The 23,761-nt window shown below is 42.0% G+C and overlaps 1 protein-coding gene across 1 annotated transcript in view; it reads right to left on the bottom strand.

The window, feature by feature from the left end:
- Positions 1-23,294, bottom strand: part of MMP2 (matrix metallopeptidase 2) — a 35,352-nt gene extending 12,058 nt beyond the window's left edge. Inside the window, exons 1-11 of the mRNA XM_043989939.1 lie at positions 22,913-23,294; positions 14,511-14,737; positions 11,868-12,016; positions 9,993-10,121; positions 8,872-9,045; positions 5,897-6,070; positions 5,207-5,380; positions 4,096-4,251; positions 3,467-3,614; positions 1,668-1,804; positions 837-996 (exon numbers count right to left, since the gene is read on the bottom strand). Of these exons, the coding sequence (XP_043845874.1) occupies positions 837-996; positions 1,668-1,804; positions 3,467-3,614; positions 4,096-4,251; positions 5,207-5,380; positions 5,897-6,070; positions 8,872-9,045; positions 9,993-10,121; positions 11,868-12,016; positions 14,511-14,737; positions 22,913-23,062 (1,778 nt within the window). The 5' untranslated portion in view covers positions 23,063-23,294. The remainder of the gene's footprint in view (positions 1-836; positions 997-1,667; positions 1,805-3,466; positions 3,615-4,095; positions 4,252-5,206; positions 5,381-5,896; positions 6,071-8,871; positions 9,046-9,992; positions 10,122-11,867; positions 12,017-14,510; positions 14,738-22,912) is intronic.
- Positions 23,295-23,761: the final 467 nt, after the last annotated feature.

Genomic DNA, 23,761 nt, shown 5'->3' on the forward strand with positions numbered 1-23,761 from the left:
GTCTGACTGTGAACCCATTTGGGATTTTCTTGGCAAAGATACTGGAGTGGTTTTCTATTTCCTTCTCCAGATCATTTGACAGATGAGGAAATAGAGGCAAACACAATTAAGTGACTTAGTGTCCAGGGTCACACAGCTAGTCTGTCTGTCTCTCTCCCTGTATGTATGTATGTGTGCACATATATGTATATATGTATATATACATACATACACATATCTGTATATATTTGCATGTATACATAAACACACACATATATTTAGTAGTGTGTATAAATCACTTTTTTAATCATAAAAACATTTTATGTATAAATCACTTTTAAAACTTTTTAACTCCAAATGTATTCCAGCCACTTATTATTATTGTTGTTATTATTATTACTTATGTGGGTATAAGTGGGGAATAGAAGATCTCTAATGTCCCATTCAGCTCAAAATTCAATGATCTCCAGGGTTTATCTTCCTCATTTGTAAAAATGGAAAGAGGATTCACTCAATTGACTTCATAAATTCGTTATGATATGACAAGCAAGGCAGTTTCTCCAACTCATTAAGACCAAAACAGTGAGATATAGATCTCTCTCTGTCTCTTCTGCAAAGCCAGGAAGTGTCCTAAAGAAGTACAAAACTCTTATGTCTGCCCTTTAAATCAGTCTCTCTGTTCTTCCTTCTACCACTGCCCTGGAGAAAACTTTCCTGTACTTCCTGTCTCTGTGCAAGTCTGTGGGCCTATCACAAGAAAGGATCTGAGAAGCAGTTCCTGGAGACTTTGTATAGAAAATCAACGTGAAAGTATTTAGAAAATTCTTGAATTGCCAAGAAGAGCCAGCAAAACCTACCTCCAGAACTTGTCTCCAGAAAAGATATAAGTCTTCTTGTTTTTGCTCCAGCTGAAGGCAGCATCCACATGCTGAACATCTGGAGGCAGCCCGAGGCTAGTTAGCTTCTTAGGATAGCCCCGCTCCAGGGTGCTGGCTGAGTAGACCCAGTATTCATCCCCTGAAATGGTGACAAAGGTCAGGTTAGTGATCTAAGCATATAGAATACCTCCCATCAATCAATCCCTCTCACCCCCCATCTGTCTGTGGTGGGCCTTCTCTGTGATGGGGCCTGCTGAGGACAGGAACTATGTATTATGGGAAGATCTCTTTCCAAGCCCCAAGTTCAATCATAGGAACAATTCCTCAGGACACAGAGTTTTATGCAAAAGGATTGGGGCAGACAATGGACCCACAGTTGACCCAGGAACAGAGGATAAAGGGAAAGGGTTTGGAGATATTAGGAAGGAAGGGCAGAGGATGAAATGGGCAGGAGAGGAGGAGGGCAGGTGCTTTGTTTTGTTTTGTTTTGTTTTGTTTCAGAGAAAGGAGCATTAGGTACAATGGGAAGGTGGTTTGAAAGAGAAGGACCCGAGGGGTTGGGGAGAGGGGCTTGCTTGAGTTTGTATGTATAAGCCTTAGGTCAGGTAGATATGATGAACAAAGCCTTCACCCAATATTATGAAGATAGAATTATAAATTTAGAGCTAGGGACCTCATAATCCTTTGGGTTCAATACCCCTCATTTTACAGATGAGGAAACTGAGGCACAGAGCAGGTAAGTGACTTACCCAAGACCATTGAGGTGAACAACACAGACCCCCTTTCCTCTCTCCCTCCATTCATCAGTACCTGAGAAGAACACAGCCTTTTCCTCCTGTGGGGCCTCATACACTGCATCTATCTTCTCAGGAACTTCTGGCCAGAATGTGGCCACAAGCAAGGGCCCAGTGGGCTTCTCCCTTGAGTTTGCCGTCCGCCACATGAACCTGAGTGGACAGACAAAAAAGTCTGGGGAGATTCACCCTCATGACCACTTCCCACTCCCCCTCACAAAGTCCCCCAAAATATCTCTTTCCTCATTCCTGGCCTGTCTCAGTCAGACCCCCCAAAGGAAGTCACAGGCCATAACAGCTATCAGCTACATGGGAGAAGGAAGGAAGAAGAGAATGAACTGGAATGAGAGAGGGAGGAAATGAGAGAAGTTAGGCTTGCCCAGATTCCATTACTTGAGGTGTGCTGCACGGGGTAGCCTTATTATCACTTTCTCCTCCTCCATAAAGGCTGTTTGGATTCATACCAGTCCACAGTGACTTTTACAGGAAATATTATCATACCCCCAGGTTCCCTAATGGATACTTAGCACATACTCTTGGTCATCCTTTTTACTATTCATTCACATGTATTTATCACATTTTTGATGATAGTTTATCACATTCCTAAAAGCCAAAACTATATCTCCTACATCTTTATATCTCTGGATTCCACCAGTGACCTGCACACAAGTAGGAGCCTGCCAAGTTTTTGTTGACTGATCCAAGTAGCTACTTGTTTAATAAGATAATTATGATCATCTCAATTCAGTCAAGGCCAGCCATGGATAGGAGGGTTCTCTGAGTCCTCTCTTCCCAATTCTAGGGACCACAAAGAGCTTCTTCTATGTTGTTATCCATATTCTCCACCTCAGAGTCAGTTTAAATTCTAGGATAATGAGAGTCAGCAGGGGAGCACCTCTGAGCTGCCAGACTGGGTAGCTTCCATTAGAGTTGATCAAGTCCTCTGGCATTATCTCTGAGAGGTCCTTTCTGGCTGTTAGCTGAAAGGTATTTCTAACCTAGAAACTCCTGAATGATCCACTGGTTGCCATGACTAGAGTGTGCTGCAGATAACTGGAGACAGAATCCCCAGGAACCTTCCCTGCTCTGTAGACTGCAAGAACTAGAAAAAGGCTCTAACTTGTCTGAGGTCCACTTAATCCTAGAACTGGAGCCCCTTGTGGGAAGAGCCATTCTCTCACTTACTCTTACATTATAGGTGATATTAAGGTCCCCATCAAAAGACCAAGAAAGGATCTCAAGTGTAATAATCTCTTGATGAGTCCCAACTCAACTAATTTGTGTGACCTTAGGGAAGTCACTCAGGCCCTCAGTTTCCCTCCTATGTAGTCATGACAGTGGACTCAATCCCAAAGTTTCATTCAATCTATAAATATTCATTAACTATAAATTAACATTTCTGTTAGAGAAGGGCCTCCTCACTTCATTGATCTCTGTGCAAGCTGTTGGTTGCAAAGCCAACATTTACAGCTATTTTAATAAATATATTCTGGTCTCACTGCACAGTTCCAGGTGCAGTATAACATTCTAGATATCAGAATGTAATTCCCCAAATCTGCTTTCACCCACCAAAAGGTCTAGATGGTTATGACCTCATACTGCAGGCCTGAGTGAGGGCACTTATCTCTCTCTTGCTCCTGTGGTCACTTACTTTCCATGATCAGGAGAGTTTAGCCTGGGACTGGAGTTGCAAAGAGGAGCATCCTTGGGTCCTGGTGCCAGTAGGAAGGTATAGGTATAAGGTAGGCTCAAGGGCGGCAATGGACTCAAGACAGGGAACAGGAGTAGAGAACACAGGTAGGATCCATCACTCACCTGTCCTTAAAGAAGAATGTTTCTCCTCTAATCTGTGAGATGCCATCAAACACAATGTGTGTGTCCGGTTTGCAGATCTCAGGAGTGACAGGCCCCGGAGTGGGGGTAGGGCCAGTGTCAGTCCCAGTGTCGGTGTCAGTGGAGGACCCTGGGAGAAGCACATGGGACCTTGGGATCTTCTCCCAGAATTCAGGGGTGACCCACTGCCTCTTTCCCAAACACGTCACATTCAAACAGAATGGCTCCTATCTACACTGTTGCTCCACCCACAAGCAAGCTCCATCCAGCTTTGAAGCCTCATCTCATAAGCCCCTTAACTCCCAAGCTAGAGGTCTCCAACAATTCCCCACCATTTGTCCCATCTTTGCACAGCCTAATTTTCCCTCCAGTCTTAGGTCTCTTTGTTCACAACCCAGCAGCTTTAATTGACTTCTGTAGATGGCAGACAGAATGTTTGCCATCTGACCAGTATTAGTCAGGCTTGTTGGCCAGTATTTTATCAGATAAATGGAAGCTGTTCTTACTGATCTGTTTTGTTATGGCTATATGGTATTTTTTTCACATTTTCACTTTGGTAGTACAAGTGGAAGATCTAGTCCCCATGTCCCATGCTGGGGCTGGGATTTTACCATACAGCTCCCGAATGCCCTTGATGTCATCATTGGATAGGCGGAAATTCTTGGTGTATGTGTAGATTGGTGCCATCAATGCCCCAGGGTCTTCTGAGTGCTCCAGCCCCATAGCATGACCAAACTCATGGGCTGCCACAAGGAACAGGCTATACCCTGAAAGGCAAGAATGAAGTAGAAAGGGGATGTAGACATGTAAGTGCTGAAGAAAAAAATCAGTTTCTCTGTCCGTCCCATTCACTGTCTGTGTCTCTTATAAGTCACTGGACAAACATAACCTTATTTTTTATCTTATCTACTACATGCCTGGAATTTAGTTTGATATGAGAAAAACTCTTAAAAATTATAGCTTTCCAAATTTCTAAAAGTGAAATTGACAGACTCGAGATGTAATAGATTTCTTCTCATTAGTTGTTTTTGAGAAAAGGCTAGATGACTGCTTGTTGGGGATGTTATTGAGAGAATTCTTGTCCAGGTGTGGGTTAGATTGAACTATGTAACCTATGAGGCCTTTTCCAACTCTGAGCCTTCTACAGTGCTGTGCTTATTACTTCTCTTCAACTAGATTGCGAGCTCTTTGAGGGCAGGGACTATATTTATTCATCTCTGTGTCTCTGGTGCCTAGGACAATATCCTGTAAATAGTACATATTCAAATGATGGAAACAACATGGTACACTGGAAAAGGGTTTAGGGTCAGAATATTTGGTAAAAATGCCAGATCTGTTGCTTATTACCTTTGTGACCTTATGCAAATTACTTAACCCTTCTGGGCTTCAGTTTCTTCCTCTGTTGGAGGAGGGGAGCCATCCTATGGTTCTCCTAGCTCTAAATCCTAATCATTCTATGATAATTAGGATTATGATCAGGGAATTTTATAACCTTCCCCAAAAGTCTGGTTTTGATGCTGGAGCAAGGGGCTAAATTGGCAAGGAAATTCTTTTTCTTTCCCAAGGTAGTCTTTGATCCAGGAGAGGCTGCTATGTCTCTGCTTAAAGTGGGGATGAGAAAGGAAAAACCATATAGAAGTTGTATCTGCCTGTGGTGGGACAGATGATATCTTGGCTCATCAGAGTAGATGTACCCCCACTCCTCCCACACATCCCTAATACCTTGGTCAGGGCAAAAACCCCACTTTCGATCATCATCATAGTTGGTTGTTGTGGCACACCACATTTTGCCATCACTGCGGCCAGCACTCGTACAGGATTCATGCTTGTTGCCCAAGAAAGTGAAGGGAAAGACACATGGGGCACCCTCAGAGTTCCCCCCAACAGTTGACATGGCTGTGAGAAGAGAAGAGTACAGGTAAAAGGGAAATGTGTGGGACAACAAGGAAAGGGAACAGGGAAGGAAAGAATCTCAGATGGCCAGTGTGTCTAATAGCAGCCTCCCCACTCCCCTTTGCCCAAACAAGTCAAGAATTTTCCATAAAGGTGGTGGGTGGTTGTGCTGGAAATAAAGGAAATTTGGGTATGGCAGAACTGAGGAAACCATCAAGCTCACTGAGATCTTTGGATCTCCCATAATGTCTTCCACTGAGCTAGGCAGGAGAGGTGCTCAATATTTATTGAATGGATGTATGGATGGAGAAATTAAATAAATGAATAAGGGAATATTCTACTGGGGGAACAGGAAGCAAAAAAACAGAAATAGAGAGAAGTAGACAGAGAAAGGCTAAAGAGACAAGGAGAAAAAAATAGACAAAACCTAGCTGGGGGTAGGGAGGTGGAAGGAGATACTACCCCAAACTCTCCATTATGGCCCTATGGAAGGACAAATCACAAGGTAATGACTCTCACCAGTCTCAGGACAGAAACCATATTTCTTGTCACGATCATAGTCCTCGGTAGTGCCACACCAACGGTAGCCATCTGTTCGGCCCTCAGTAGTACAGCTGTCATAAGAGGTACCCTGGAACTTGAATGGGAATTTGCAAGGCTGCCCCTCAGCATTCCCACCCATGGTAAACAGGGCTAGAGACAGAAAGAGAAAGAGGGAGAGAGAAAGAGAGAAGGAGAAAGAGAGAGAAGGAGAAGAGGGGGAAGAGAAAGAGAGAGAAACTGGGTTAGTTCATGCCCATATACACATATAAACATATGGTCCCTCATGCACATACTTATAAACACATGCATATTCATAGGTGAATGTATATGCTCCTCTTCTCCCTGATACACAGAGTTCTCGGTGGTAACCAGGGCCAGGGAGAGTCAGAGATAGATGAGACAAACAAGCATGTGTACACACACACACACACACACACACACACACACACACACACACAATTTTGTAGCAAGAGATAGAAGTCAAAACACACTATGATCCTGCCTGTCTATCCCCTTTCCCAGCTCCTCCCCTAGTAGGGCCCATTCCACTCCCTACCTAAGACAGAAATAGGAGGGAGAGAGGCAGTAGAAGAAAGGACATGGAGGAGGAGGTCTTTACAAATACTTAAGACTCCCACTCTGACTCAAGAAAGAAACTATTACCCAATAGTGTAGGCCAGAAGACAGAGCTCAAGCTATGGGTTTTCTTTCCCTGGTCTTTCTTTTAGTCCCCTCACCCACCCCCAATCTGCAAAATGTTGTATCTCTGGAATTGCCAACAAGCAAAACCACACAGACTAATGAGGACCATCTGTGCTGAGCAGGGCCAGAGGTGATCTCACTCCCCACCCCCACCAACATTAACTCTACTATAACTGGAATGGTGTTAATGCCACCCCCACCCCCTGGTCTAGGACTCAAGGACTCTAGATTTTACATGCCTGGCAGTATTCCATGAGACTCTTGTCCTGCTCCCTAAGCACGTTAGGAATAAAGGGGGCAGGGACTGGGAGATGGGCCAGAGACTCTAGGGTCTTCATTTTGGGAAGAGTCAAAGAGTTAAGCTTGAATTTGACTGGTCCTAGCCTCCCCATCCAACACCAGCCCCACCCCACCCCCATTTTCTCCTTTGCCCACCCAGGAAGCCCCTTGGCTCCTCACCGATCTCTCAACCCCATGTTCCTCTACAAACAGAGGTTGAAGGAGACACTGAATCAGCAGTCAGGAGGAACTGAGTAATAGAAACTTCTATCCCAAATATGTACACTCTGTTTCAAAACCAAAAAGCAGGGGAAAAAACAATCACCAAATAGATGCCTTCTATTCTTGCTTCTATCCTCAAGGTTAATGATTCATTTAATAAGGTCTTCTCATTTGATTAGAAGTGTCAGCATATGAAAGTGATAGTTGAAGTACATGATACAGAAAATTCAAACATATCAATGAAATGATTCTTTGATAAAACCAATAACTTTAATTTACTAATGGATCTTATGAGCTGGAGTCAGGCATGCTCATGTAAAACAATGAGTAATTTGGTAAACAGAAGCATAAACAGAAAAATGGATTAATGGATTAATTTGCTAATTTGTTTCCTTGATGCCAAGACTAGTTGATATTCAATCTTCCATTGTGATGAAAACATTTCTCTATCTTTAGACACACAAAGAAAAAGAAACAGATAGCTACTGCATATGCTTAGAGATGCAGGCTAGAGATGGTGAATTACCAGTAAAAACAACCCTGAAAAATCTTGATCATTACCATCATTCTTAACCTTGAAAATCAGGAAAGGGGATTAAAGAAAGAGAAAATATATCCCTCATCACTTAATTGTTCTACTTTATCTTACTTAGGCCTTCTCATGTCTAAATATATGTCAGGCCTAGGCCTTCACATTTCTAAAGTGTGAATTTATGAACGAGCCAAGTTATATATCATAGATTTCTTTTTGTTTTCATGCTAAACAAAGAGACTTTAGATTAATGAGGAGAACTAAAATGTAAATGTATCCTAACGTGTAAAGAAAAATAATTTTCCTATAATTTCAAAAAGTCCAGAAAATTTTATATGTGTGTACAAACACACCACACACACACACACACACACACACACACACACACACAGAGCCATTCCTTATCTCCAGGGACAGGTAGTGATCCAGCTGCACATAGAACCATCAGGACATAGAGAGACATAGAGAGAGATAACAGATACAACAACAACAAATACAACAAACATTTATTAAGGGCATTTTATATGCAGAACATTGTGCTAGACATGGAAGAAAATACAAACCTTAGATATCCCAGCCCTTTCAGACTAGTACCCCATATTTGTTGTTGTTAATCGTTCCAGTCTTGTCTGACTCTTTGTGACCCCATTTGGTGTTTTCTTGGCAAAGACACTGGAGTGGTTTGCCATTTTCTTCTCCAGCTCATTTTACAGATGGGTAAACATAGACAAACAAGGTTAAGTGACTTGCCCAGGGTCACCCATCGAGTAAGTGTCTGAGGCCACATTGAATGCAGGCCCAGCACTCTGTCTGAGGTACCACCTAGCTGCACAGCCCCTCCCCCATACACAATACATAGACATAAATTAATTCTAACATGAGGTCAAATCAAGGAGGACCTATTGCTAGCATTCTCTTTGTCCCCTTGACCAGGTAGTCAACCTAACCTCAGTCTACAAGCTCTTCTTTCTGCACCATAATCTGGGCCTCTGACCCATCCTAAACCTTCTAAGCAATTTCCTGGATTCCACTCCCAGACTGAATAAACAAACAGTTCTTAGGAAGGCATCATGTTTCCCATCCCTACACTACACTTGGAAACCAGATGCAATGAAAGTCTAAAATTGACAGGGGGCCCTAGACAGTTTTTGCCATTGTCAGGGGGGAATAGTAGCATGGAGGGTCTAAGAAAACTTTGGTGAAGAGGGGAACTCACCTTCATGGGGACAGAAACCATACTTCCCATCGCTGTCAAAGTTGTAGGAAGTCGCACACCAGAGGAAGCCATCACTCCGGCCAGCATCAGTGCAACTGGTGTATTCCTTGTCGTTGAACAGGAAGGGAAACTTACAATACTCACCATCAGCATTCCCATATTTTACTCGGACCACTGTAGGCAAAAGGGAGGCAGTCACTACCTTATTCAAAATCAAGGGCCATGGGTTTGTGGAGAAGGGGTAAAATTGGAATAGGGGAAAGTTTGGAAAGCAAGAAAATATGTAATATATCTAAGGCAGTAGGGCAGGGTGGAAGGAATAATGAATCAGGAAACCTGCCCTAATATGAAAACCTATTAACTGTATGACTTTGGGCAAGTCACTTAATTTTTCTGAACCAGTGTTCCCTCACCTGTAATAATCCACATTGTTATGAGGAAAATACTTAGTAATCCTTAAAGTGGTAAGTAGTGTCTTCTGTGTACTTCTATCTGGATCTCTAATTTATTAGTCATGAAAAAAAATCACCAGGTTTTTTTTTTCTCTAAATAGAGGATGCTTTTGAGTTAGTGACAGGAACTCAGCCCTGTCAAGGAACAACATGCAGTCACTATAGCTCTAGAAAGCCCATTGGATTTAGAGTCAGAAGGCCTGGATTGGAATCCCAGTCCTGTTGTTTGCTAGTTGAATGGCTTTAGTCCTTTTCTTATATGACTCAGTTTCCTCATCTGACATAGAAGGATTAATAATACCTGCTCTGCCTATCTCAGAAGGTTGTTTGAGGCTAAAGTGAAATAATGTTTGTATGTCAGGTAATTGGAAAAGTGTGACCCCTAAATCAGTATTGGCTACTATTACTACTGCTGAGAGATGCCTGTGGGATATAGCATGTGTTCCAACTATGTGCTGCCAAGTGGAAAAACACAGTGTTTTCAGATGATAGAGATGGGGGCATGTGGGGAGAAAGCTACACAGTGGGTATTACAGGGTGATGAGGAGGAGAGGTATTTCCTGTACACCTGAAATCTATGAGTAAAAGGAAATATTAAGGATATAGTAGTAAAGGAATGTAGGGGAAAAGCAGCTCTGGGAAAATGAGAAGAGTCAGTCAGGTTCCTACCTTGCCCTTCTCCCAGGGTCCATAGCTCATCATCATCAAAATGGGAATCTCCTCCTACACCAGTGCCAGGAGCGAAGGCATGAGCCAGGAGTCCATCTTTCCCATCAAAGGGGTACCCATCCCCATGCTCTGCAACACACATGTACCCATCAGTTCCTTTGCTCCCAGGAGTACCTTGCCCACCACTCAAAGGAAAACTCAGGATATTCAGGACAACCCAGATTTACTTAGGGTTTTGATGTGTTCCAAGAAATCATATGAGGTCATTGACAATTCCAAGTCCTTGGCCCATGTCATAGCTGCCTGGGCATTCAAGCATTTATCCACCATCCCCTGTATTCTAACCCAAGCCTTGAACAAGTCTGGACAGAGGAGGTACTCAGGAAAGAACTGCTGATATTGATCATTCAGCAGCATTGTTTTGTGGATGGGGTCTTAGATTAGGAGTCATGAAAATATAAGGTCAAATACGGTCTTAGTCATATGTAAAAATTATTTATAAGAGCTGTTTTCATGGTTATAAATTGAGGAATGGCTGAACAAGTTATAGTATATGAAGTTTGTGGATTATTATTGTGCTATAAGAAATTATGAAGGGGATGGTTTCAGAAAAACCTGGGAATACTTGTATGAACTGATGAAAAGTGAAGTAATTAGAACCAAGAAACCAATTTATACAATGATAATGACATTAAAAAGATAATGAACTGGAAGGAAGGAAGGAATAGAATTTGGAACTCAATTTTTTTTTTAAATGTTAAAATTATTTTTACATGTAATTGGGGAAAAATAAAATATTACTTTAAAAAGGAAGTTAGGGGCGGCTAGGTGGTGCAGTGGATAGAGCACCGGCCCTGGAGTCAGGAGGACCTGAGTTCAAATCCGGCCTCAGACACTTAACACTTACTAGCTATGTGACCCTGGGCAAGTCACTTAACCCCAATTGCCTCACTAAAAAAAAAAAAAGAAGAAGTTAAAGTGAACATAAAATTAGAGGTAGAAGGTATGAGGGGTGTGAAGAATATGATAAACAATAAATAACATGAGAATTTGTCATAAACATATGCAAGTATAAAAAACCATACTTGGATTCTAGCTTGTATACTGGCAAATTAAAGCAGATAATTCCTCAGGATAGGCAAATTAAAAAAAAATCAAACTTGTCTTTGCCTGAATGCATATCAATATCATCTGTTAGAACAACTAAGAAAATAAAACTGTAGCTTATGTAGAGTTTCAATTGTCTGCTTCATTTCAACAGAAAAGTTACAAAAGGCTTCATAAACTTAAAAAAAAAAGATAACGAACTTTGAAAAAAATACCTGGGAAGACTCATATGAACTTGTCAAAAGTGAAGTGAATGGAACCAGGAAAACAATTTATGCAATGACAATAGTATTGTAAAGATAATCAACTTGGGAAGAATTAGGAACTTTGATCAATACAATGATTAACCAAAATTCCAAAGCATTCATGATGAAATACACTATCCACCACCAGATAAAGAGCTGATGGACTGAGTGCAGATTGAAGCATATTTTCTTATCTTATATTTTCTTTTCTCTCTGGCTAATGTGGAAATTTGTTTTGCTTGGCTATACATATCTGTACAGAATTTTCATTTTTTTTATTCTTCTCAATGGGTAGAGAAGATGGAAGGAAGAGAATTCAGAGTGAAACATAAAATAAAATAAAATAAATTTAAAAGGTTGTGTCTTACATACTTATTGTGTGTGTATAACCTTGAGGGTTACTAAACTGTGCCTCACCTCAGTTTCCTCATATGTAAAATGAGGGAGTTAGACCTATATGATCACTAACATTCCTTCCATCTCTATAGTGTTCCTGGATAATGCCAGTATCTGTAGCACCTACCCCAACGACCAAAGTTGATCATGATGTCAGCTTCCCCATCATGGATACGTGAAAACCTAAGGGGTGTCACATCACTCCAGACCTTAAAGGCTCGAGCAAAAGCATCATCCACAGTCTCAGGGTCCAGATCAGGTGTGTAACCAATGATCCTGAGGTAGGCAAAGAGAATGGGGGTTAGGGAAAGCATCACAGCAGGAACACCTCTCCCACAATGCACTGGAATTCCAAGCCAATCTTTTTCCAGCCCAGTTTCCATGGGTGTCAGCATAATGTAGTAGATAAAAAGTTAATCTCAAAGCCAAGATGACACTGGTTCAAGTCCTGTCTCTGACAGTGTACTGTGTCAACTTGAACAAGTCACTTAACCTCTCAATGCTGTAGGCATCTCTCTGTAAGTTGTCAAGAAGGTCCTAGTCAGTATTAATAGAGGGACTTTCCTCCCTTGGGAGTTCTCTATTCCAATGAAATCATGTATCTAGTTCATACCCTTTCACCCCTCACTGAAGACCTGGGATGATATAATCCCACCCCCAAGTAATAGTAAAGAGGATTGTGGGAACATTAACCCTGTTATTTCATTGATGTAGGAAACTATGGATAAGGAAATTCTCTCTCAATGCCAAGCAGCACATGTTCTGTCCCCTTCATTTTTAGAGATTTATCTGGAGCACTGAGCCTTGTCCAGGGTCACAGAGCCAGCATGAATCAGAGTACAGTTTCAATCTAGGTCTTCCTGTTTCTGAGGTAAACTAATATCCACTACTCCACGTTGCCTGTCAGAGATAGAAATGACCTCTAAAGATCTCCTCCACAACCTCCGCAGCATCTCTCCCATTCCTCCCCTTCTTTCCATTCCCGTGGCCCCCAGCATTACTTGTCACACTTGGATTAGCTTCTTAACTGGTCCTCCTGCCTCCTGCCTTTCCTGTCTCTCTCCTTCTAATCATTCCTCTACACAGCTTCCCAAATAGTATTCCTAAAGCACAAGCATATGACTATGTAACTCCCTTTCTTAAAAACAAAACAAAAAAGACTTCAGTGGTTGGTTCCTAATGCCTCTAGGCAATTTGAACCTATTGATCTGACATTTAGTCCCCCTCCTAATATGTCTCTAGTCTACCTTCCCGGCCAAATTTCACATGACTCTAACTAACCTTCACACACCCTACAATCCAGCCAAACTAGAATACCAGCTGTTCCCCAAATTCAATATGCCATCCCCTACCACCAGGTATTTGTACAATTCCCACATTAACCAGAGAAAAAAGAAAATATAAAATAAGAAAATATGCTTCAATGTTAATATTGAATCTATGCTAGTAATGAACTCTTTCCTCACATCCATCTCTCAGCATCCTTATAAGCCTTCCCTGATTCCCTTAGCCCCATTGTTAGTATTCTCTCATTCTTCGAATTACCTTGTATTCACTTTTCTATGTATATGCTAACAGGTACATATCCTTATGAGAATATAAGTTCCTTGCCACTGAATGCTTTACTTTTCATTTTTTAACCTCACCATCTAGGACAGTGCCTTGCACAAACATGTTTGTTAAATTGAATTGAATTGAAATTAAATGTATAGAATGGAATCTTCTAGTCATAAGGAGCAGATACCATCTGAAAATTCCATGCCACCTTCTCTGACTTGTGACAGTAATGCCATTTTCCCTCTCTGACCCTCAAAGCATTTTGTTTTGCAAATCTCAAAAGTATTTGTCATATTTTATATCATATCATTATTTGTAGCATTACCCTACTGGACTGTGAGCTCTACCATGAACCATAACTAATCTAAGTCTTGTTATCTTCTTCAAGGATAGCATATTACTCTTTATACTATAGGTGCTAACAATATTGAAAATGAATTTAAGCCCTGTTTTTAGAATTACAGGCTCTAGGCTAGAATTTTGGCATTGCTACTTACTATATAGGGTCAATACATTCCCCTTCACTCTCTCTCCCCCCACCCTTTAGACCTCCATTCCTTATCTGTTTGTTGAACTTATTTTAAATGGGGGTGCTGGAGTAGGAAAGAGGTACTTAACTTTGTGTGTGTGTCATGGGCCCCTTTGGCAGTCTGATAAGGCTAATGGAACTTTTCTATGAATAATGTTTCTAGATTCATAAAATAGGGTTGGAAAGGAAATCAATTATTTGAAATTCAGTTGTCAAAAATTCTTTTTTAAGTTATGGACTCCAGGTTAAGATCTCCCAGATTAGATGATCTGCAAGGTCTCTTGCAGTTCCAAATCCTGTAATTGCAATCCATCAGCAGAAAAAAAATCAATCAACAAACATTTATTAAGTACCTACTACGTACCAGGCACTGTTCTAAGAGCTGAGAACACAAAGGCAAAACTGAGACATTCCATACTACCAAGGAGCAATACCTCCTATAATCTCCCATGTCCGGACACTTCCCACTTGCCCACCTTTCCACTTCATCTACCAAGATTCCCATGGATCCTGGCCCAGAAAGAAGATCAGGGCAGGCCTAAGATGACTACAGTTCCTTTTGATCTGTAACTTGATGTCCCAGAGGCCTTATTGCTGTGCAGCCCAAATTATATACCTTGGATCTCATATCGCTCTGTCTCTTGCTCTGGGTCTCCCCCCAATCTTCTCCCCTTCCCTGGGTACCTGTATGTGATCTGGTTCTTCTCCCACTTGGGTCTCCGGGGGAAGAAGTTGTAGTTGGCCACATCAGGGTTCCCACATCGTGGCTTCTTCATGGTCTCAATAGTGCTCTGGTCTAGTTCTCCTGTCTCTGGAAGTCCAAAGAATTTCTGCATCTTCTTCAGGGTATCCTTCAGCACAAACAGGTTGCAGCTCTCCTTGGGGCAGCCATAGAATGTGTTCAGGTATTGCTAGAATATAAAAGTGTGTAGGACTGAGTCCCTATGTGCCCATTCATATCCTCTGATCATAGTGTGAGAGAAGCTGAACTGACCAGTGCTCTAGACAGGCATCATGTCTATAATGCTGACCTATATCCAAACCTAGGTCTTTTTAAAGGTCTTCATCCTCAGAAGAAGCCCAGAAAAATCTCCAGAGGCAATGGAAATACTCAAGCCATGTTTATAGAAACATTTTGGGAGTAGGCAGTGGGGAAGGTCCTGTCTTGTGATTTTGTTTGTGTAGGGAACTCTTATTGAAAAAAAAAAAACACCTCCCTCTACCAACACAGATCAGCTACTGCCCTGCCACATACAGGTTTAGAGAGTTCCTTTAGGGTTCCTAAAGTTTAAGTTAATTGTTCTGGGTCCATAGCCAATCAATCAATCAATCAATCAACACAGGGAAGGAGCAGGGAAAGGAATAAGCATTTATATAGTGTCTTCTATGTGCAAGGAACTTTACATGTTATCTCATTTGATCCTTATAACAACTCCGTGAGTTGGGCACCGTTATTATCCCCATTTTATAGTTGAGGAAACTGAGGCAAACAGAGGTTAAGAGATTTTCCTAGGGTCTCATAGCTAGTAAGTGACTGAGGCTAGATCTGAATTTGGGTCTTCCTGACTCTTGGCTTAGTGCTTTGCCCATATTCTGCCACCTAGAAACATGTATATTATGTGGCTAGCATAGTGCTAGGTTCTGGGAAAAATAAGCCAGCATATGTCTGAGCTGGAATTTGACCCACACTCTCCTGATTCTAAGTTTGACTCTTTATCCATGACCACCTCATTTATGGAAGCAGAGTGTGGGGGAAAGAGATATGGATTTGAAGTCAGAAGCTGGGGGGTGAAGCCAGGGGTATGTTTGAGCCAGCTCAAACAACCTTTAGCAAGCAGATTGTTAAATTTTCAGTTGAACAAAGAATACCTTGGGAATCAGTAAATGCTAGGAATCACGCCTTCATTTATTGTTTTGCTGATGTCTAGACTTAAATGGGTGGTGAAGAAAATATGAATAATCATGGAGATTAAACTAAAAATGTGTCCTGCATATTTTTTTTTTGAGATCAGGTCATTAAAAATTTACCAGCACATCTCTGATTTCATTTATGAAAATAAACCTCTGGTTCAAGCCCTGGTTTTTCCATTTGCCAGCTCTTTGCCCTTGGGCAAATCAATCTACTTCTGTAGGATTTAGTTTTATTGTGTAAAATGATGACTTTGGAACAGAGAATCATTAAGTTTACTTTGGCTCTAATTATCTGTCATTCTTTGTCTAGCTCAAGGCTGGACCCATAAAAGAAACTTAACCTTAATGCCTACAGGGATACAGGCCAAGTCTGGGTATACAAAGAATCCCTCCCCCCCTCCCCCACATTCGGACCTCCAAGTGCACTAGACCCCATTTAGAATAATTCATTCATCCTTCTTTAGTACAATGTGCAAGGCACTGTACCAGGTGCTATGGACGAAACAATAGAGGAATAAGAGATGATTCCTGCTACAGAGGAGCTTATGGTCTAAGTGTAAGAGCAGAACGGCAGACACAAAAAAGTAACAAAAGTTCAAGATAGTGAATGCTAAGTGCCCACCATGGAGACAAGTGCATTAGGACACAGGGAAAGGGAAAATCACTGAATACTAGAGTGGTCATAGCAGGCTCCATAAAGGAGGTAGGAAGGGTAGTATTTGGATTGAAGGCAAGAAGGATCTAAACAAAGGCACTGGTTGGGTAGAGAGGAAAGCATAGTCTGTCCGGGAAGCCAATCAAAACACCAATCTCACTAAAAACAACAAATATTACTGAAGCAGGAGGTTAAGAATGAATAGGAAAAGGGGCAACTAGATGGCACAGTGGATAGAGCACTGGCCCTGGATTCAGGAGCACCTGAGTTGAAATCTGACCTCAGACACTTGACACTTACTAGCTGTGTGACCCTGGGCAAGTCACTTAACCCTCATTGCCCCCCAAAACAAAACAAAACAAAAAGAATGAATAGGAAATCAATATGACTTTAAAACAGTAGGCAAACTATTTAAAATAAAAAAGAGAAAAAATGAGTAGGAGATAAATTTAGAAAGAGTGGGGAAGGTGAACAAATTTTGTTGTTTTCATAAAATGTTGCATACCCAAGGAGAGTTTTGGAAAAACAGGTCGAATGCAGACTATGGAGAAAATTAAATGCCAAGCAAAGGAATGAGGACAATGAGGAGTTACTGAAGATTTCTTTTTTTCTTCTTCTTTCTTTTTTAGTGAGGCAATTGGGGTTAAGTGACTTGCCCAGGGTCACACAGCTAGTAAGTGTTAAGTGTCTGAGGCCGGATTTGAACTCAGGTCCTCCTGACTCCAGGGCCGGTGCTCTATCCACTGCGCCACCTAGCTGCCCCTACTGAAGATTTCTAAGCAGGAAGTATCATGGTATGTTTTAAGAAGAGCCATCTATCTAATGGGGGTGTGCAGGATAATTTAGTGAAAGTGACATCAGAAGCAAGGAGGCCAATTGAGAAAATATTACTGTAACCCAGGTATTATGAGATCTTATGACCTTGAGGTAGAGTGGGTACAAGTGGAATGGAAAGGAAGGAATATATATATATATATATATATATATATATATGAACCATTAGAAAGGAAAACTCAATGGGACTTGATGACTGACCATGGGAGGATAACTGACTATGGGAGGAAAGGCAAAGCATCAAAGATGATTCTGAGGTTTCTGAGATTCTTAAGGTATAACACCTAGAATGATTGTATTGTGACAGAAATAAAAAGTTAGGAAAGAAAGCTGGCTTGGGGAAAGATGATGATGAGTTTGATTTAAGGAGTAGGCAACCAATCAATCAATCAACAAGCATTTTAAAGTACCTACTGTAGACCCTTAAAACCAACCAATCAATCAGCAAGCCTCTTTAAGTGCCTCATGTGGCTTAGATGTGTTAGATGATACTAGGGGTACAAAAACAAAAATCAAACAGTCCTTGCCCTAAAGAAACTTACATTCTATGGGGAGAGACAATGTGTATAAGTATATACAATATGATACAATATATGTACCTATATATGTGTATATAAATATATGTCCATATATGTATATATATATATGTATACACACATATATATGTATATGTGCAAAAATACATCAAAGACAGGGAGAGGACTTTCAGGAAAGGCTTCCTGTAGAAGGTGCTGCTTAATCTGAATTCTGAAAGAGAAAAAGGTATTCTTACTAGGAAAAAGTACATTTTAGGCATAGGCAGGACATCTAAGTATAAATGTTGTAGGCAGTTGGGTATTCAGGACAGAAGTTCAGACATAGGGTCAAGACTGGAAATCTATATGAAGGAGTTATCTCTATGGGACAGAGCCAGAAAAGTAGATGAATTCTCTGAAAGTGAGTAGAGAAGAGAACTCAATACAGAGCCTTAGGGAATGCCCCTGGTTAACAGGCTAGAGAAGAAAGAAGGGCCAATAAAAGTGATATCACTTCCTCTCCTATTCCCAGAGCTCAATTCCCTGTCAAGCTGTTTTTATGACCTCCTATGTAGACTTGGAGTCTCTAGAAAATACATAAATGTTCTCCTTTTAAACGAAAACGTATTTCTCCTGATCCACCCATCAGTAAGGCAAGGGCTCTGAGTTTTGCTAATAATAGTAGGGAGAGATTTGCATTTAGCAATTTATATTTTGCTTGATCACATCAATATCTCAAAACAGCTGGTTGGTAGCCAGTAGCCACAGTGCATAGTGAATCTAACTGATCCACCTGAGAATTGAACTTGTGAATATGATCTCATTATAAAGTTGGCTACAACCATGAAGCTAACCAGCCCCAAACCCTAGTCAATCTTATTACACCCAACTACTCTTCCATTTGGGAAAAAAATTCCCCCAGAGATTCAACCCACAAGGCTTGGGTAAGATTGCTCCCCACTCTCAACGACTCTACCTACTTTCTCCCTGCATTCAATCCTGTCAATTCCCTTCAGTTTAACCTTAATATTCCTTCCAAAGTCTTCTCCAGATGTTATTTTAACTATGCTTCCCCCATCTTTAAGCCCCTTAGTGTTTTCTCATTGGCCTCATCACTTTTTTCTGGGATTTGCATTAGCCTCCATTGATCGTCCTACCTCTCCAACCCTTCCTTCACAAATTGCTATTCCTACCACACAGATGTGATTTTGTTATCCTTCTCCCATGCAAAAATCTTTAATGGTTCCCTATTGCCTCTAAGACAGAATGTCAACTCTATAGCCTAGAATTTAAAGCCTTCCACAGTCTAACTCCTAGCTATTTTTTCAGGTTTATTTCTTTTTTATTATCTCCCACTTCACCTCTGCATCCTCCTTCTCAAGCTTCCTTCAAAGCACAGCTCAGCTGACACTTCCCATAGGAAGCTCCTGATCTTCCCAATTGTTGTCACTTTCCCTCTTGAAAAGACTTTATGTATACTTCATAATTATTTACATAGATGCTATAGCAGCACCAGTAGTATGCAAGCCCCCTGATGACAAGGACTGTTTGATTTTTCCCTTTGCATCTCCAAGATGTGGCACAATGCCTTGCACATAGAAGGCACTTAGTAAATGCTTGTTGATTTGGATTGAATTAAATAATAGGATCATGAGCCTTCACTTTGGGAGAAAAAAAACCTTACAGATTTAGGCAATCTCATTCCTTTTACAAAAGAAATTGAGGCTCAAAAAGGTTTATTATCTGGCTCAAGGTTACCCAGCTAGAAAGCTACAGAGAATGGCTTCTAAAAAAGGACTTCTAATATCCAAACCAGTGCTCTTTCCTTTACACCATACATGTCTATGCCCGACTTTGCATAGACCCTCACCAAGTTGGACTGTATTCCTACCTGGCCAAGTGTGGCTTTGTGTCCCAGTACTTCATTTCAATTCAACAAGCTCTTGAATTCTCACTTCCTCAATGAAGCCTTCCTGGATTGATCAGGGAAGCAATGACAGCTCCTCCATTTAGCACTCAACCTGAGCATAGAACCAAATTGGTGCAAAGCCCATAGGGGTGAGAAGAGGTGGGGAAGTTACTGAAGTGCTGTTGGTGCTTATAAATCTTATGATGGGCAAAGTAAACATAAGAATCAATCCTAAATAGGACTCTCACATGTCGACTTTTCCTGACACTCTCAACTGGTCACAAAGTAGCTGCTTAATAAATGTAATTTTGATGCACAGAGCATACTTTTCTCTGATCAATTAGGGATGTAATATTTTTTCCTCCAGTTGGCTGAATAGCAGCCACATACCTTTATGTGCCTCCCTCCTCGAGTCTATTGGCTTCACTGACTTCCCCTAAGTACCTTAATTATAGTTTCCCTCTTTTGACTATTTCCTATTAATCCTATATGTGCCTTGTTTGTATGTATTCATTTGTTGTCTCCTCCCTTAGACTGTGAGCTCCTTGAGGGCAGAAACTTTTGCTTCTCTCTGTGTCCCCAACACTTAAGTCTAATTCCTTACAAGTCAGTTTAACTACAATTGTTGCTGTTGTTATTGAATCATTTCAGTGATATTCAATTCTTTGTGACCCCATTTGGGTTTTTTTTGTTTGTTTTTGTTTTTGTTTTTTCAAAGATACCGAAGTGATTTGCCATTTCCTTCTCCAGTTCATTTTACCTGAGGAAATGAGGCAAACATTGGGTCAATTGACTTGCCCGGGGTCACACAACCAGTAAGTATCTGAGGCCAGATTTGAACTCATGAAGATGAGTGTTCCTGATTCTAAACCTATTGTTCTATCCACTGCAACATCTAGCTTAGCCCATAGTAGGCATTTAATAAATGTTTATTGACTTAATGGATGATTGATTACACATCCGTGTGTCAGCTCATAAACTTCCAGAGAGGAGATATTATCTACAGACTTTTTCTAATAGTGGCCAGCACAGTGTCTATTACACTATCAAGTAAATAACATTCCTACTATGCTAATTGTTTTCGTGTATTATTTCACATTCAATGACAGTATACATAAAATTCTTTGCAAATCTTAAAAGCATTCTACAAATGTTAACTAATGCATTAGTGGCAGTAATGGTGTTCTCTTTTCAAATAGACTAGGTCCTTCTTGCTTTGTTTGTTTTTTGTTTTTTGTTTTTTACATTGTTGGAGATACATTAGATATTTAATAAGTACTTGCTGAGTTGCAAGGAATATTGACTCTGAATTCAGAAGACTTGAGTTTAAATCCTACCTCTGCTAATCACTTTGTGACCCTGGAAAGTCATTTAACCTCCCTAAGTAGGCCTCAGCTTCCTCATCTTAAAAAGAGGGGCTGGACCAGATGACCTGTAACGGATGTCCCTTATAGCTCTAAATCTATGCCCTTAATCTTGAATGATAGTGATTAGTAAAAATTTCACCATAGAATATCCAAGCTGTAAAGAACCCTAAAGAGTACCTAGTTCAACTTCTTTCATTTTCCCATGTCACCCAAGGCTTTGATACTCTTTTGCTGTCATGTATTATGGTTAGAGTTTTGAGCTCTCTCACTTGATGACCCAAACCCAGCATGGTGACCCAAGAAAAATGTTGCCTCAGCTGTTTCTGCTTGGAAGGACTCTGCATCTAGTTTTTTTTCTTGCCAAGCTCTCTCAAGCTAAGGGCTACCCTAAATAATCCAGAAAACCAAATTGCTCATTCCTCTGATGTGGTTCAGGATTCCCCCAACACCTTTGTCCTTTTAGAAATAATGGATCCATCAATAAATAAATGAAAGTGCTTAAGATACAAGATAGCCATGGGGCTGGAGGATCACATATTTAGAAATAAAAGGAATATCAGAAGCCATCGATCTTGTCCAAAACCCTAATTTGACAGTTCAAGAACTAGACACAAAGCCTCTACTATGCTCAGATGAAATCTAGAACCTTTTGTTTTGTCAGGGACATCACATTTAAAGGATATTGACAGATTGAAAAGCATTCAGAGGACACGTCTAGGATGGTGAGGGGACTAAAGAGGGTCAGTTGAAAGTTGAAATGATGTTTTAGCATGGAGACAAGAATACTTGGGAGGGGGAAGAAGATGTGTTATTCCTTTTTGTGTATTTGAGGGCTATTAGTGGGGTGGAGCAACTGGACTAGATCTGCTTGGTCCCAGATGTGGAACTAGGAACAAATGGGCATAAGTTGCAGAAAGGCAGTTTGGGGCTTGTTGAAAGGAAAATCAATTAGAGCAATACAAGACGGGAATTGAGTGGCTTTAGTGGGTGATGAATGGATTTCCTATCCCTGGATGGCTTCCAGCAGAGGTTAAATGACCACTTTTCTCAGATGATATAGTGGTGATTCCTATTCGGTTCAGGTTGGAGTAGATGGCCTCTGAAAAACTCTTCATTTCTGGGGCTGGATTTTATTAATTCTTTAAAACAAATGCCAAGGGAAATAGGACCGGGGGTCAGGTATAAGATCCCCCGATTTAAAGTCTCCCTCCCTACCTCACGTAATACCACCCCCTCTTCCCCCCACAGCTTTGAGAAGAGCCCGTTCTGACCGCGGGGACCAGTGCTCCAAGCCGAAAGTGCTCATTAAAGCCAGAGGCTCAGCAGTCCCTGAGCCGCACAGTAATTGTCCCTCCAATTCTGCTTATGCAACGATGTGGTGAATGCAGGGAAAACAACATCTGAGCTGCTTCAAGGAGCGGTCCAAGCCCTGGGGGAGGGGTTTTCTGGCCTCCTCAGTTCCCCAGGAATCAGTTGGGGGCTCCCTGCTTGCCCGCCCTCTTTCTCCCCTAGCTGTGTGCCGGCACTCACTAGGAGTTGCAGGAAACCCCAAGGAGCCTCGCGCCTCCATCCCTCCTCCCTTCCTCTCTCCTTCCCCCTATCCTCCCTCCAGCCCCTCGCCAGCCTCACTTCTCTAAAGTCCTAGGAAACTTTCTTTGGCCGTGGGTTCTACATCCAAAAGGCTGACTTTGCCAATTCCCTGCTCCCGGGACACCCTGCCCCTCCCCAACCCAGGCAGACCTCCCACCCTCCAGCTGTCTCCTCTCCCCTTCCCCCTCTTCACCCCCCTGGGAGCTGAGGGATCCAGTTCACCACAGCTGTTTGCAGTACCCCCCTCAGCTACCCTTCCCTCCCCACCAACCCCCACCCTGCTGAAGCCCAACCGAGACACTCACTACAGCCAACTCTTTGTCTGTTTTGGGAGAGACATCGCCCGGGAACTTGATGATTGGGGACGGGGCTGCCCAAGTTTGGTGGAAAACGCTGGAGTGGAGCCAGAGGGCAGGGAGGAGAAATCCCAGGACCCCGGGGGCTGCCGGAGTCATCGTAGTCGTTCCTCAAAGTGTTTGTGCAGTCGCGATCTAAGAGGGGGGCTCTGTGAGTCTCCAATCCACGTCTCCGCCTTCTTTCTCAACCGCGCATCGTCTCCAGCCCGCACGCCGAGCAGCCTCTAGCTCGCTCGTTCCCCTCCCCTCTCCTTCCCTCCCCTCTACTCCACTCCGCTCCGTGCAGCCTGCCCTTTTGCTGGTCCCAGCAATTCCTTTGTATGTTTAAACCCCCAGATGCGCAGCCTCCAGCCACCGCAAGAGGAAGTCTGGATCCAGCGGAAACACGGGAAAGGGGCAGTTACCAGATGTGGCCGGCTGGGCTGGGAGATGGGAGAGCAGCAGTCAAATCTGTGGCCTTGGAGGGAGGGAGGGAGGGGCGAATTCCCTCCCCTGTTCCCCTCCTACTGGGGTCACTGCTCACCCCTAACCCCTCCTGTTGGCTGCACTAGAGTCTTCGTGACCGTACCCTTGGGTCCTGGCGGTTAGTTTACAATCCAGGTCCCACATGCTTCAGGTCGCTCTCCCCCACCCCTCAACATCTGGACTAGTGACCTTTGTAATCTCTGGTTCTGAAGTGTTTTGTTTTTTTTAATAGATAGCAATTTAGTGATTGATGTTGGGGAAAGTCGAGGGCAAGAAGAGGAGGACATAGCTTGGGTGTGGAGAGGCTAAGAGAGATAATCAGATGATCAGAGA

Source organism: Dromiciops gliroides, chromosome 2 (genome assembly GCF_019393635.1).
Source record: "Dromiciops gliroides isolate mDroGli1 chromosome 2, mDroGli1.pri, whole genome shotgun sequence".
NCBI classification, from domain to species: domain Eukaryota; kingdom Metazoa; phylum Chordata; class Mammalia; order Microbiotheria; family Microbiotheriidae; genus Dromiciops; species Dromiciops gliroides.